Below are 15,950 nucleotides of genomic sequence, written 5' to 3'. Positions count from 1 at the left end.
GGAATAGTCTCATCAAGCTTTGCCATATGTGCTTATTACAAGTCCACATGTATTTTGTCCATCTACTTTTGCTCACAAATTTTAATCATTAGAGAAGAGTACAAACAAGGGAGGAAGAATTGTCCTAAAAGGCACATATATAATATCATGATATGTTTATATATAATTAGAGCTAGAGTTTAAGAAGCAATATTATCACATAAATAGTAGAAGTGACACTAAAAGTCACACTTGTATTAATTAATTCACCGCATAATAGAGACACATCCATTCTCAAATTGTGTCTCGGTCATTGTTAATACATTTGCATTCATAAGGGAATGTCAAATCATCAATAGCTAACTAAGTAAAGTAGATAGCTAAAATGAATTGATTGGCATGATTAGTAATTAATAGCATTGCTATTTCCATGCTGACCAACTGATTGCCTAAAGTACTGCCTCCATGCTTCTATATCGGGGAGACTATAAGTAAGCAAGTGGTGTTTGTTAACATTATCATCGAACATTCCTCCCTCATTATTATGTATTGAACCCTTCAAAGTTGATATAAGACGACATAATAGAATCTTTAACATTCCTTGTGCATTGTGAGCATTAGAGCAAACAATTGCAACATTGACCCATGACCCACTATACCACAACTATATTTGGATTGCCACTCTTAAAGGTTGGTACAACACTTTTGCTATTGATTCAACCATTCCATTTTTAACTTATTGTCTTTCAAAATTTGTCCATGCTCTTAGGTCTCCTCCTCCTCCTCCTCCTCCTCCAATGTTTACCAAAGACAGAAGGTGGATTTCTGCTACAGCTCAAAATGACATTCACAAAAGTATACCTAAAATGGACTTTACCTTTGTAAAATTTGAGACTTTCTAACTAAAGAATTGGAGTTTTTTTGTTTTGGGGTGCCCATTTGAGCTTCCCATGCCTACAACACTTGTTCAGCTTCTCTTATCTCTCCCTTTAGCTAAAAATCAATTTTATCACCTTGTCACATGGCATTGGAAATAAGCATACTAATGGGAAAGCAGAATATGAAGTAAAACGAGATTATCCATATCAATCCTCTAAACTTAATCACTAAAAAGAAAGAGTCAAACAACCACCCACCTCTACCTCCACCCCCTCCCCCATGTGACATCCGAGCTGGTTGGGTATACTGCATGTGTGCGTGGAGGTCTAGGGATTGGTATACTCGGGTGGGTGGCACACGGGGATTAGTCTGTGGACATATGAAGTTGAAAAAATGGGCTCGACAAGTCTAATAAGATCTTTATTAGAAGTTACATTTTAAAAAGTAAAAAAGAGTTTTTGTTTGTTTGTTTATTTGTTTGTGTGTGTGTGTGTGTGTGTGTGTGTGTATATATATATATATATCTATACTATTAGTTAAGGAAAGGTGGGGGCGGGTGCCACGTGGTAGCCCCCCACCTCCCTCACAAAGAACGCAAAAATTGAGTCTGCGAGCCTAGGCGCAGAGCGCCTAGTATACATATATTGGGTTGGTGGGGGAGGTGAGGGGAGGTTTCCAGCATCCCGTTTTGCAAGGGTTACTCCGTTTTTGTAATCATGTTGCTACCCACACGGCCTTATATTCTCCGTGGAAGCAGGCCCCGGTTGGATTAAACTAATGTAAAAGCATGGCACAGGCCAGACGTCCTGCTTTTGGTTTTTGAGACATTTCCTTGCCAGCTCCTGCCATATCTCCCATTCGAAGATCCTTTTCAACTTGCTTGCAGTTTACGTGAAGTCCTTACAGGTCGCCCGCTCATAAATTTGCCATCGCTCTCCTACAGTGCTGTTGGCTAGGGTTTCACAGGTCGGAAGGTGCGCAGAGATTTCACCTTTCGCCGTTTCGGTTCTTGGTGCATGATCTTCGTCTGCATTGGAGCTGCCGCAACCTCATCGCCTGGTCGATTTCATCCATAATGTCCTGGCATTGTGGCTTGGTTGAGTTTTGACCATGAGTTTGATGAGATTCGATGTCAAGTGGTATGCATGCTTTCCTTTCGAATGTTGTTTCTAGCTTTCAGGCCCGTGCGATAACTAGGTCTGCTCATGGTTGGTTTTTGCAGGTACGATGCATTTTTTCTCTCCATGCTTGCCATCAGCGGGTATCCTTCTTCTTAATTTGATGTGTTCTTCTTAGAGTTTACTTTTGCCACGTGCTTTGTAGTTTCGTGAAACATGATTGCTAATAGGTGAAGGCAAACCAAGCTCTGGCAGCTTCATGCATCTTTGGTTCACTACAGTTGGCCTTTGAACTTCGAGCATCTTTTTACTGGTGATTAGTACCTTATTGATCGTTAAGTACTTTCGTTTTTTTTCTTTCAAATTTCAGAAATAGTTGTCCCTTAACCATTGATCAGAATTGTTGTTTCCATCAACTGGGAGCGATACCAGTCATGTGCATATCCACTTCGCATGTGGATTGTGGTGAGAACCATCAGATGTTTGTCTGACTTTGAACGATGCAAACTGCCATGTAATATTTGCATTTGCAAGAAGACTTACCGCATGTGTTCTTGCAATCCAGGTTGACTATGCGACAATCTTTCTCTTTCGTATTCTTATGTTTGTTGACAATGGTTTGGCAGCAGGACTTGGGCCGTAAGTACTATTTTTCTTCGTCTGGTCAGCATTTTTGTTTGTATTGGTGAATGTTTTGTTCATTGTTAAGTTATAAACATACGAGGTCTAAACACATAAGTGAGACCATAGCATACGGTTTTCCTAAAGTATCCTCAAGTCAAGCATAGTCATTAAGGAGGCACAGGTGCATTTGGATGATTACTGGCAACATTATGACTTTTCGTATTTTTCCCAAGTTTGATTGCTTTACTTTATATGAGTATGTGATTGCAATTTCACAGTAATTACATGTTTACCTTTAGCTATATTGATACCCAAATTGAAATGTTTATTTAGTCAATCATGTTCAAAGATGAGTTTAAATGTATCTAGCTCAATAATCTATATATCCAATGCTACTTCACCTATATATAATAGGACTTGGATATGAACAATTTCAAGTGACTCGTGGAATTCACATGAAAGCCGTTTTGTACTACTATACTTAAGGCATTGCCAATCCATATCATTGTGCATGTTCAATCAATTGTAGCACTTCTAGGGAGGCTTTTGCATGTAAAAAGAAAGGCTAAGCTTACATTGGGTAGAGATATCAATGTTATTGAGTTGGGACATGAGCACCCAATTGATGCTTTTCTTGGAGCTTTGTTTTTATGATGTACTTTTTCGGTAAGATAAGACTCCTATTAGTTAAATAAATGTTGTACCTTTTAGAATGATAAGACAGTAGAATACCTTGGCTGCCCCCTTTTGTAGGGTGGTGAGAGCATTAAAATACAAATATGTACGGGGGGTGGAGAAAGTATCCAACATGGTAACAATAAATATCTAAGCCAATTTTGGTACTTAAAGGGCCAAGGTTCATAATGCGACCAAGAAACAACACTTGTGCTCTATAGTGTGAACTAAGGTATGCGTAACTTATCCTTGTGGTCACGACAAATATGGGTGATGTTAATCCAAGTTTGAAACACAATGTCAACAAATAGCAATTGCCGATGATCAATGACTACAAAATCAGGGCTGTCCAAATATTCCAAGTTTTAAGGTTGCAGTGAGCTGTTATTGCAATGATGAAGTTGAACACACCTGTGGGTTTTTGTAGATGGGACATATGAAGCGTGGATTGTCCAACTTGCCAAGATGGGATGCGTGGATTTTTTGAGTAAGAAAAGCTACAAAGGTGTGCCTTATCTTGGAACTTGGAATGGAGGGTGCTATCCCCTTCTCCTTGCCAGAGAAAATGTGTAGGCATTGTCATCAAGGCATGGCTGAAAACCCATGGTTTTGGGCTAGGTGGAACCTATTGATCTTGGGGGTTGATGCTAAGAAGGAGAACTAAGTCCAAGGCTCTTTACCATGGTGCACAAATGTTTGTTGATGTTGAGGGAAGGTCTGTTCACCAAGAAAGTCGAAGAAGGTATCTATGGCTAGCACAATTATTGAACAGGGTGCATGCAACTACCAAAGGTGGCCTTTAGATGCTGTGTAGAAGCAAGTTGGGAGGGAGGAGTATCACAAATGATCTCCTTGATGCTTGGGTTTGAATTGATGTTTGTGGAGTCATATAAGGTAGTAGGGATGTGAATCTCTTGTAGAGCTAAGTAGTCGATGACCATTGTCTCATAGGGGAGCAAATTGTGGAATGGAGTGGCCTACAGAGCTAATGGTATCCAATAGTCATTGTCTCTCAGTGAAGAGGACTACAGATCTGAAGGTCGTGGTGAGGGAAGCCATTTTACTTTAAAAAGATAGGCGAGGGAACCTCCATAGCAATGTCTTGTAGGGGAGCAAATTATGGTGATTTCTTTCTATGAATGGAGTGGCCTATAGAGTTGACAGTATCCAAGAAGAACTTTCTTGGTGAAGTGGATTTACATATTTAGAGGTTGCGGTGAGGGAAGCTGTTGTATCAAAAAATAGGTGGGTAAACCTCCATAGTAGTTTCGTGCTGGTCTCCATGCGGACTTATTTTCAATGACTCTATTTGTTCAAAGGACTTAAGTGTGTACCATAGGTGTCTTATTGCCTTGTGTAGAGAGAGAGAGGTGGGAAATGTCTGCGATAATGGCTTACTGATAGTGCTTCAATGTGCTGGAAAGGACTTAGCATGTGGCATAGGCATCATATTGTGTTGAGTATGGTACTCCAATGGCCAACGTAGAATGAATGCTATCACCTAGAATGGTACATTGGCATAGGGGTTTCTTCACAAAGGTGCATATGCTTTGGTGGTCTAGGGAGCGAAGGCTGATGACAAGTTGTGGTAAGAGTGACCTCGCTTGCTACTATAGGTGCACCTAGTGGTTAGTGTTGTAACATGGGGAGATGAAGCCACACACTAGCGTTGTGGAGAGGAAGCCATAACATCAGTCACCAGTGTTCCAAACTTAAAATGGGAGGGTGGGATGGAGGTAGAAGATAGAGTTCTCTCCTAAATGTTGTAGTGGAATGGAGTGTAGAATTTGAGATGTTAGGGGCTTTGAGCCATTTATGACATCATTATACAAAATTGTCAAGCATTTGGTCCTAATATAGCACCACAAAAATAGCCCCAAAAAGATTTATTTCAATAAAAAGGCATTGCTAGTAGGATAAATGCCCAAAAATCCCCTATATAAGGACGTGGCCATTCTTCACTATCCCATGTTCATTCATTCTAGCATTCACATTGTGTCAAAGTTCTCCATCATCATCCCTCTCCTGTAGGCTATTGCCTTGCCCTTGGAGCAGCCTCCCTTAGCATTTAGGAGTCTCTTAAGGACCCTATCATAAGGGTCGTAACCACGATGGAAGAGGTTGAGGCTCTGTTTAATGGTCTTGTTTCTTGCCTTGGAAGTGTTGTCCTTTGAGTTCGGATTCTTATGGCAATTCTTAGCAATATATCCCATCTACTTGCACATGAAACACTTGTTCTTTTCCTTGAGCTTCTTTTGCTTCTCTCAAGGAGTTGCCTTCTTGTAGTGTGAACTCCTCGTATAGAACTTGTTTGTTGAGTTGGAACCACCAATTGTTCTAGTTGCTTCAACTTTCGCTCCATATATTGCCACATATTGGCAACCTCTCATGGAAGTTGGGAGATTGTGAATCAGGAGGAAGCCATCCAGCTTTGGAGAATAGTAAGCTCTTGGTGAAGTGATATTGCCTTCAACATATTGCCTACACATTGCTTGTTGTTGCCTCCACTTGCATCACATGGTCTATGTACGAAGTGTCAAATGTGAAATTGTGGTGTAGATGGAATGAAAGTGAATGCATTTGATTGATCTTGTGAATTAAATGATAAAAATTGAACTTACTTGGAAGTGAAGATGAAGATGCACCAACATCAAACCAATAATAAGATGAAAAACTAGAAAAAAAATTACTTGCCACCGCTATATGTGTTAACATATAGAAATTGGTCCTCTTCAAGACTTATCCCTTAGTCAACAAACTGAAATCTATCTTCTTCACAACCCATTCCAGAATCTTGCATAGAAGTAGGAGCAAAAGAAGAAGGAAGGGAAGTAGAAACTTGAGTACGTTCCACCTAAGTAGATGGATTAGATTGGAAGAATGGAATGTACATCGGGTTTCTTTCTCTAATAGGGGGTGTAAACTGATACTTGTCTATAGATAATGAACACAATCGTACAACAAAGCACAAACCGATAAAGAACACAATTAGGGTAACTCAAAGACAATGAACATGGAAGAAGATAATGAATTAATGATGAATGTCGAATATATGTATGATGCTCAATGCAGCAAACACACTCTGCAAAGGTGAAATACTGACCCCTGAACTCCCGTGTCTCTAGGACCAACTAGAGAGGATGAGTTGGAGAGTGCATTGTGCTCTGACAAATCTTGAAACATATTAGACAGCCTCCTTGAATGTCTGGCAGGAGCAAACATAGCTCAAGTGTGGCTGGATCCATGGCAGACAGGCAGAATCAGCAAAATGCAGACTTGTTGATGACGTGGCAGCAGGGTGACAGCAGCAAATGCAAGTAAGGCTGATGACATGTCACTCTTGGTGGCAGTCTGGTGCAGCAAACAGAAAAAAAACTGCCGCCTGGCAGCTGGTGACAGGCTGAGAAGTCCCTGCAGCAGCAGCAAATGGTCGGACAGCAGTAAACGCAGGAGGGACAGCAGTTGACAGCAGTCGCCAACATCTGGGAATGGCTAAACAGCAGGTGCCAACTGTATTCAGTAATGGACAGCAATTCAAACTGAGTATCCTTCGTGCGAGGTATGGACAATGGAGTTTTGGCACCAACAATATGCAAAGACGAGATTAAGGCTGTGGTAGGCAATTTATCTATTTATAGATGGATGGGTCCTCCCAAATTAGTGTTTGGCTTATGGGACACAAACTCTCTCTAGGATCGCCTTTTTAAAATAAATGTTTAGTATTTGGGGTTGTGATTAAGAGGTAATTATGTTTTGACTGCATTTTTAGCTCATCCCTCTCAAGCCCAAAATTAGAGCCAGGAAGGAACTGCCAATATACCTCAAGCCCAAAATTTTTTAAACTCCAAGGAGTCCCATCCCAAAGTAGGTAGGGCATCGGGCAAAGGGTGCTTGTTGGTTGCCTAGTGACCTACCAAGACCATAGAGGCAATGGCTATGCTACCAAGGGAGCCCAAATGATCACCCAAAGAGGGCAAGGTATCGGACAAAGGTTCCTTGTCGGTTGTCAGTGGCATATTGGGACTTGCAAAGGTACACACACACACACACACACACACACACACACACACACAAGTTTTTGAGTATTTTAAATCATTGTTTTTGTTTTATAGAGAACAAAAGAGAACGGCTAGACCCAAAATATTATAAAATGGACAAAGCTATCTTAACCATTTGTGGGTGCCGATGAAGAAAGAAAGGTATGTGGTAAGAAAAGCAAGGAGATTTCCATGAAAGTTGTCGCGAATATGGTGGATCTAGAGCATACCACTCTCTGACTGAAAAGGGATAAATGTGCATAGATGCATGTTCACAAGAATAGAGTACCAATGCATAGGGTAATTCAAAGGGCAATGCAAATCATCGTACTCATACAAATTGCTATGCAATGGTGCAACTCGAATAGTGTCCTTGTAGGGGAATTGTTCACTTGCCCAATCGCCCTTTTACAATCATAGTCATCTTGATGATACAGATGATGGTATAATAGTACAAAGAATAATAGTATCAATAAAGCAATTTAAAATCAAAATCCTATCACTACTAAGAGAAGAAGGCTACCACCACTCAACGTGGAAGGGAAAGCTAGAGGGAATCCCTCCCTCTTTTCAATCAGTTTGAAGTAGAAGGGGAGGAAGCATCCATGTTGATCTGTAGTAAAAGATATTGTAGAATTGGTTTGTTGACCGGCTTGGTTTGAATATGTACAAAAATTATTTGATGATGTTACAAACTCTAGGTGGATGGTGTTTAACTCAACCTGCTCTTTAGTGAAGTGGTAGTGTATGCCAACGTGCCTCGTTCGTTGATTGATGATAGGGTTATTGGTGCTATAGCACTCTTATTGCAGAGAAGATGACGGTCGGTGTTGCACATAGAAAATGAAGTATTGCTAGCAACCTTCTCAAGTACGGCCTTTGTGGTGCCATCATAGAGTTTCCGATACCTTGCATTAGAAAAGCAGCCATTGTCTTTTGTTTATGGCTTAACCATGAAATGAGAGCCGTCCTTGAAGAGTAGATGTACCTACCATGGGAATCTAGAGTATGAAGATCTCCTATGTAATCGAAATTGTTATAATCTTGCATATCCAAACCATGACCATAAGTTAGTCTATAAGAATAGGTATACCGAACAAATCTCAACATATGCAAACAAGTAGTCCAATGTGGCATTTTAGGTGCATTGAAATATAGACTAAGCAAAGATATTGTGTAAGCTAAATCTGGCCTAGTGTGAATCAATGAGAGTAATTTTCCTACAATAGATCTATTGGTGTGCTCTTGAAAGGCTAACCATGAGAATCCATAGTTAGTTTGACAAGGGATCTAGAGGCATGGCCGCATGCCATGCTTGATCAGTTCAAAATTATTCAACTGGTTGAAATGCATACTTCTTTCTGAGAGACAAACATTGAACCTTGAGATTCAACTAGCTCCACCCCAAAAAAGTAAGACATCTGACCAAGATCAATCATCTCAAAGGTAGAACTAAGTTGGGCCTTAATATTTGGCATGGTAGCAAAATCTAAGCCAATGATAAGTTAATCCTCAATATATAATAAGATGCAGCTAACCCCTTTTGAAATATATTGGACATATGAGGAGCATTCTCAATACTCCTCCAACCAACAACAAGATTACTGTGAAGATTATCATGTAGATCGTGAAGATCGGAGGACACGTAGCCTGTTTGTATGGGATTCTTCTTCTTGCTGTTCTCTCCATGTTTCTTAGAAGGCTCTGGTGACCACTAAGTACCATCCATGGCACCCTCTATATAGAGGGTACCATCCATGGCACCCTCTATATAGAGGGTACCATCCATGGCACCCTCTATATAGGTGCATGTACTCCCTTCTTTACCCAAAGAAGAACAACTTGATGGTTTAAAATACTTGCTTTGGTTGTGCAAAGTGGAGTGTATCCTTGATAGCTTTGATCTTTGGGAGTTTGTTACCCACCCTATTCCTTGTCCAATGGAGGATCCCACCGATGGATCATCGATGGATCCTATGGCCCAATGGGATTGGCCTAACTCTAGAACTCGATCTTTTCTCTTTATGAGCTTACAAGATTTTGTTGTAGTGCATGTGCATAGATTGTGGAAAGCAACGAAAGTGTGGACAAAGCTAGCTTCTTTGTACCATCAGAAGACATTTGCCTAGTGGATTACTCTCTAGAAAGAAATTACGCATGCTCACTGTCGATGATTCTCTTTCCAAGAAGGATCATATCAAACAATCGGAGGATTTGAGGGATGAGCTTGCATCCCTTGGCAGGATGATCTCTTCTGAGGATATGGCGATGATTCTCTCGACTTTGTTGTCATCTCCCTAGTTTGATGTCTTCTACACTAGCCTTCTTACATCGAGGACACGAGAGAAGCTTTTATGGGAGGAGCTTGCCCAACTTGTTTTGAAGTATGACGAGCGTGCCAAAGAGGTTGCTAATGGATTCACCTTCACCAAAGCTTTTGTTGTAGGTTCGGGAGGGGGGAAGAAGAAGAAACGGAAGTCAAAGACTAAATGACAAGAGAGTTCTTTAGGCTTCGACTCCAATAACTTGGAGAATTCTAAATGCCCATATTTCGGGGAGCGGACACAGCTAGAGAAGAAATGTTGAAAGAAGTACCCTCACCTTTGTTCGGAAATGAAGGATGGAGCTAAAACATTCGAGCCTTCTACCTTTACTCTAGTAGTTACCCATGAGTCAGTGTTTCTTCATATTGCTGATTTGAAGGAGCCTTTTTCAGTGGTTGCTTTGTCTTTTGAGATGCCTTGGTGAAACCAGCCTTCCTTCTGTGGATGGGTGGTAATTCTTTGATTACAACTTAGTTACAACAACAATGTTTATTATAAAACTGAGAAATGCAAATTAATTCACAATCTTGAACAATGGACACCTTGTTGGCTCCAAAACTGGTGCCCCTTATGGTACTTTTTAAACTTAATTGAAGAAAAAGTTGATGTACAATGGGATTTTCCCAATCCATTTTGGTATTCCAACTCCCCTTGCTATTAAAAATGGCGAGCAAGTCTTCAATTTGATTTGACTCTTGATTTGGGTAGTCAATTGGCCTTCATCTGTTTTGATGGAGATGGAAAATGCCCGTACAATGGGATTTTTCCAATCCATTTCGGTATTCCAACTCCCCTTCTTGTAAAAAATGACGAGCAAGTCTTCAATTTGATTTGCCCCTTGATTCGGATAGTCAATTGGCATTCACCCACTTTGATGGAGATGGAAAATGCTCCAAAGTCATTGATTTGCTAGTCCCTCCACTTGAATTTAACGGAGGATAGCTCTAGCCCTGTTGAATCCAAGTCTTGGGGCTTCCAATATTTGGCATGCTTTCCAAGGCTGTTGCTAAATCCTAATATCTGCTGTAGATTAGGGTTTACAGCAGAGAATCTGAAATTTCTTAGCCTTTGGTAATCTCAATGTTGTAATCTTAGGAGCAAGATTGTAGAAAGGTTGGGAGATGAGAGAGAATGCTGAGAAGAGAGAAAATTCAGACTTTCTTCACGAAGAACTGAAGAAATCCAGATATTTACTGCTTTTGCCTTGTCAAATAGCCATGGAAGCTGTCACCTACAGCTTAGGACCACTAAACAGACTACTGCCCCATCCTATATGCTATCATCTGTACTAGAAGGACCTTGGGCTGTTGTCACTTTCTCTTGGGGGGCTCTAAACTTTTGTCACATGTTGTAGGACTGATCCTTGGTGGTTGCAAATCACATCAACCTCTCCTTGCTTTCCAATAGCCTCCTTCTCTCTCACAATGGTTGGAATAGACTCTACAAGCTCCTAAAAACGTTTTTTCCACTTGCATGGGGAAGTTTTGCCTAGTGGCAGCCTTCTAATCTCATTTTCAGCATTATCCAATCTATTAAATATTGATTTTCAGTCTTTAAATACGGAAAATTAATCTAATAATTATTTTGGTGCTCAAAAAAATAATAAGATTGGCCAATAATTAAATTGACCAGGCAATTTTCATTCTTAGTTGTGTTTGCACCATCGTTGATTGTTAGATTGGCGTTAGGTACTATTAAACGCCACCTCTCTAGTGTCCCCAACAAGCACTTATGGCCAAATGAATGACCTAGGGCAACAATTGGTACTAGATACCACCAAGTATCTATGCAACATAACTTATAGCAACTTTTGCCTTTGACATGCCGTGATTTTCACGAGTCACGGGCTTGTTAATTTACCCTAACCTCGATTACACCTCACATGTGCAACATTTACTTAACCATGTGATAAAAAAATTAATCCACATGTTAAGTGAGGTTTCAAAAATACATGTCATGACACCTTGGCTTGGTTGATAGTGGAGCTTCTAGTCATATGACTCCACAAGGCGATTTGTTGTAGGATCTATGTCCTTTTGAGGGTTCCATCATCGTCAGTGACATTGTTTCGGTGCCTGTTAGTTGTGTTGGCACTTTGCCTTTATTTCTTGACCACGCATCCAACTCCCTTACATGGGCCCTTTATGCTCCGGACTTGAGCCACACCTATTTGTTTATGGCCTTAGCTTGGTACCCGAGTTGTCTTCATTGAGTAGACTGTTTGTATTGAGGATTCTTCTATCAGAATTGTTATTGCAACATGTTGGCAAGAGAGCAGAATTGTTAATTGCCTTTTAGTGTGCATTGTCTCCTTCAGTTGGGATTTTGTGTGCATTTCTTGGGTAGTTTTTGCATACATCAATTTGCCTTCACTTGTCGGACATTGTCTACATTTGTTGGGATTTTTCCATGCATATTTGACATTTTTCCAACATTAAATGCTGGTTAGCCCATTTTTAGGGCCGAGATAGCAGATTGGCGAGATTTACGAGTGTTTGGTTATTTATATAGCCACCCTCCACGCACTTGGTAGATCATCTCCCATCCTTCCCTTGTTGCAGGTTTGCAGGTGTACACTCCGACTTCGGACTCTCCTTTGTCTTCAATGCTGTCGTCATCATCAACTTGATTTGGTGCCCTCACTAATGTTGTGGGCTGCATGCAAGGATTGATTAGTCCTCCTTTTGTATTTAGCATTTGTTCCTTTCTTTCTTTTTTTCTTGCAGTCTCTCTTTGTTCCTTTGTCTTTGTGTTCGTGTTTGCTTTCCGCTGTGCACTCTCACAAGTATGACACCTAAAGAAGATTAGCTTGGGGATTGAGTTTTTTTATCTTATCATTAGGAGCGTGTGTGTAAGCATGACATGTGAATACTTTGAAGTGGGAGATGAGAGGGTAAGTGCCAATGAATGCCTCGAAGGACTCTTCTAAGGGACAGTTGCAGTTGGGCACCAATTGAGGATATACAATTGATGTGTTAACAATCTCAATCCATAGGTGCCCATGTGCCCATGAAATTATTGTTGCGGACAACATAGAGTGTGCCATGTTTATCACAGTCCGCCTCCTATGCCCTACGACTCCATTTTGAGAGGGGGAGTTGCTAGGGATAAGTTGATGAAAGATGCTGTGCTCATGCAGGAACTCAAAAAATCATGGGAGGTAAATTCGCCATTGTTATCTCTCCTCATGGTTCTATATGATGACTAGTTTGATTTTGTACAAAGTGCACCCAAGTAGAAAAGTATGTGAAGGCATCAAATCTGTTGGGTGTAAAGTCCCTTTGTCTCCGTGTATATAGTCATACGGGTGTGAACACACCCTTATTGCACCCTAACATATAAATACATTCTTTCATTCTTTGTGTACCATCACAATCTGGTACACCTATCTCTGCGTTCACTCTCTCTAACTCTGAACTCTGCTCCTCACGCCCCTATCTCGCACTCCATTGCGCACTCTCCCCCCTTCGAATTGGTATCGGAGCTGCAGCTAAGGTGTGCGTGCTTCCCAGAGCCCATGCGAGACATCGCCAGCGCTTTGCTCGCGAGAAATCAGCAAGTCTCAATCTCTGCTGGTCAGCGGGAGCACAGCCTTTGCAGGCCAATACAGGTCAAGTTGTCACTGTTTTGACATGTGTGTTGCCAGGACAGACAGTCAACAGTTCCCAGCCAGGCGACAGCTCGTACAGTCTCGTTTTTGCAGGCGACAGCTGATTCTGGTCAGCGCAGCAGTTTTCGCCAATTCCAGCAGGTCAGCGACAGCAGGCGCTGTCATGAACAGCAGGCGACAGCTCACGAGGACAGGCGTAGGCAGATTCGGCAGGCGACAGGCACGCGGGACAGGTGGTTGGTCAACGGCTGGCGTTTCGTCACATTATCAGCAATTTTCGTCAACTCTTCATTAATTTTTGCAAGCAGGCCCCTTGCTCACTGACGGTGCTCAGATTTGTGCAGATTTATGCCCAGAAATTTTGGGGCTTTTCCAAATTTAGTGCTGCTCATGCATAATTCAGGCATCTGCGTGAGAAATTGCAGACATTGTGCAGGTTTAAATTGGGGATTTCGTCATATTTAGTGATATTTTACTGATTTGAGTAAAATTTCTCAACATTGGATCCATAAAATTTGGGGCTTTTGCTGTATTGGTGAAATTTTGTTCAGCTGAGTTAGATTGGCTGACATTCGTGCACACTTGGACTCGGAAATTTTGGGGCTTTTGGAAAATTTTGCTAAATTTGCCCGTTTTATGCTCTCGGGAACATGTATTAATGCAATTGGGGCAGATTTGATAGTGAAAATTTTGGGGCTTTTGCTGAAATCTATGGATTTTGGCAAAGTTGATGCGTGAAATGCACTTTGGGAATATTGTTGAAGCAATCTTGTTGCCATGAGCAGAGTAATTTGAGCATTTTTAGCTCTCGCTTGTGCGATTTTGGAGAAATTGCAGAGATTTCTTGGTGTTTTGTGTATTAGAAGTTGGCACAAGCACATATGTATGGTGTACACATGTTGGGCAGCTCCCATTGAGTTGATGTATTGCTGATTATTCATGTTGCAGCAGTCTTAGTGATCATTTGCAGATCTGGGATTGTTGCAGATGTATTTTTGGTGATATTGCTAAATTGGGAGTTACTTGGCAGTGATGTATGCATTTAATGTATGCTGAAATTGCAGTCATACTATTGAAAGTTGTTCGTTCTACTGCTGTACATGTACTTGGACAGAATCTTGCTATTATTTGCTGAAAAATAGGGCTGAAGTCAGCTGAATATTCAGCTCATTTTTGCTATCATAAATTGCAGTATTGAATTTCTGGTGTATTGCTGAAAAATGGCTGCAAATGCTTCTAGTAGCAATGACACTAAATCCCTCTTTGAAATCAAGAGGCTTGATGGCACTGGCTTTGACTTGTGGAAGGATAGGATGCAAGGCATTTTGTTTCTCAAGGATTGTGAAGATGCTCTTTTGGAGACTAAGCCTGCAACTATGACAGATGTGGATTGGGCTAGACTTAACAAGAAGGCCATTGCATACATTAAGATGGCAGTGTCTGATGATGTACTTATAGACATCAAGCGTCTTGATACAGGTTGTGCTATATGGAAAAAGCTTAAGGACACTTATGAAAATACAACTCATGTGAATCAAGTGCATCTTATGCGTAAACTTGTGAACATGGAGTTGGATGAGTCTAAGCCAGCATCTGAGTATTTGAGTGCTTTCATAGGGGTTTTGAGTCAATTGCAAGACTTTGGTTTGGCGGCTTTCGATGATAAATTGAAAGCTATTTTCTGATTGATGACTTTGCTTGACAGCTGGGAATCTTTGGTTGCGTCACTTAGCAACAACTCCGCTTTGACTTTTGATGGTGTTAGAAGTTTAATTCTTAATGAAGAAATCAGAAGAAAGTCTAGTGGTGAAAGCGGTGGCTTAGCTTACCATGTAAGAGACAGGTTTGAAAAGAGGGGAAATGCAGCTAGTGAAGGCAAAAGTAGAAGCAAAAGCAAGGGCAAACAGTAGGATGTCACATGCTATTAGTGTGGGCATAAAGGGCATAAAAAGCCCGATCACCGGTACTTCAAGAAAGAGCAAGAAGGAAAGAAACAACAGGGTAGAAAAAGAAGGATGATAAGAAAGATGATGACAACTCTTCCTCAAAAGAAGTTGCAAAGGCAAATGTTGCATCTAGTGTGGTTATTGAAGAGCTTCCTAACACTGAAGAGGTACTTGTTGCAGCCTCATGCACTAATGTAAATGTTATGCGGCAAAAGGTGATATGCACATTACCAAAAAGGATGTAATTGATGCTTTACTTTCAGCTCATGATGGGTTGTCACAATCATGGATAGTGGACAGTGGTGTCTCTTTTCATGTTACCCTCTCTTTGGAGTCATTTTCTGAATACACTGCAGGTTGCCTAGGCAAGGTTTACTTGGGTAATAATTATGCATGTGAGATAGAGGGTGTTGGCACCATTGGCTTGGCCCTTGAAAAGCCAAGAGCTGATTTTGCAAGATGCCAAATTTGTACCTGGCATAAAGAAAAGTCTACTATCAGTTGGGGAGCTTGATGCTAGAGGGTATTTTACTACATTTGGTGGTGGATCTTGGAAGGTCTATAAGGGCTCTATGCTGATTGTTAAAGGCAGCAAAAGGGGGACTTTATATTACTTGCTTTGTAAAGCATTACTTGGCAAGTTCTTGCTGTGGCTGAAGTCCATTCACAAATGGAGCTTTGGCACAAAAGACTTGGTCTTATGAGCGAGAAAGGTCTTCAAGTTCTCTCCTCTTTAGGGAGGATTGATGTGAAAGGCT

The 15,950-nt window shown here is 41.0% G+C and overlaps 1 protein-coding gene across 4 annotated transcripts in view; it reads left to right on the top strand.

Moving 5' to 3' along the window:
- The first annotated feature begins 1,525 nt into the window (after window positions 1-1,525).
- Window positions 1,526-15,950, top strand: part of SIS3 (SUGAR-INSENSITIVE 3) — a 48,438-nt gene continuing 34,013 nt past the window's right edge. Inside the window, exons 1-5 of one of the 4 annotated variants that reach the window (XM_087677399.1) lie at window positions 1,526-1,997; window positions 2,081-2,119; window positions 2,207-2,289; window positions 2,409-2,441; window positions 2,542-2,615. In XM_087677399.1, coding sequence (XP_087533525.1) covers window positions 2,430-2,441; window positions 2,542-2,615 — 86 coding nt within the window. In that variant the 5' untranslated portion in view covers window positions 1,526-1,997; window positions 2,081-2,119; window positions 2,207-2,289; window positions 2,409-2,429. Of the gene's footprint in view, window positions 1,998-2,080; window positions 2,120-2,206; window positions 2,290-2,374; window positions 2,442-2,541; window positions 2,616-15,950 lie in introns of all 4 variants that reach the window. The other 3 variants (XM_087677397.1, XM_087677398.1, XM_087677396.1) reach the window with 3 other exon arrangements.

Source organism: Lygodium microphyllum, chromosome 5 (genome assembly GCF_053477565.2).
Source record: "Lygodium microphyllum isolate KBCC chromosome 5, Lygodium_microphyllum_v1.1.10, whole genome shotgun sequence".
In the NCBI taxonomy this organism is placed as follows: domain Eukaryota; kingdom Viridiplantae; phylum Streptophyta; class Polypodiopsida; order Schizaeales; family Lygodiaceae; genus Lygodium; species Lygodium microphyllum.
This window is presented reverse-complemented; position numbering and strand designations above follow the sequence as displayed.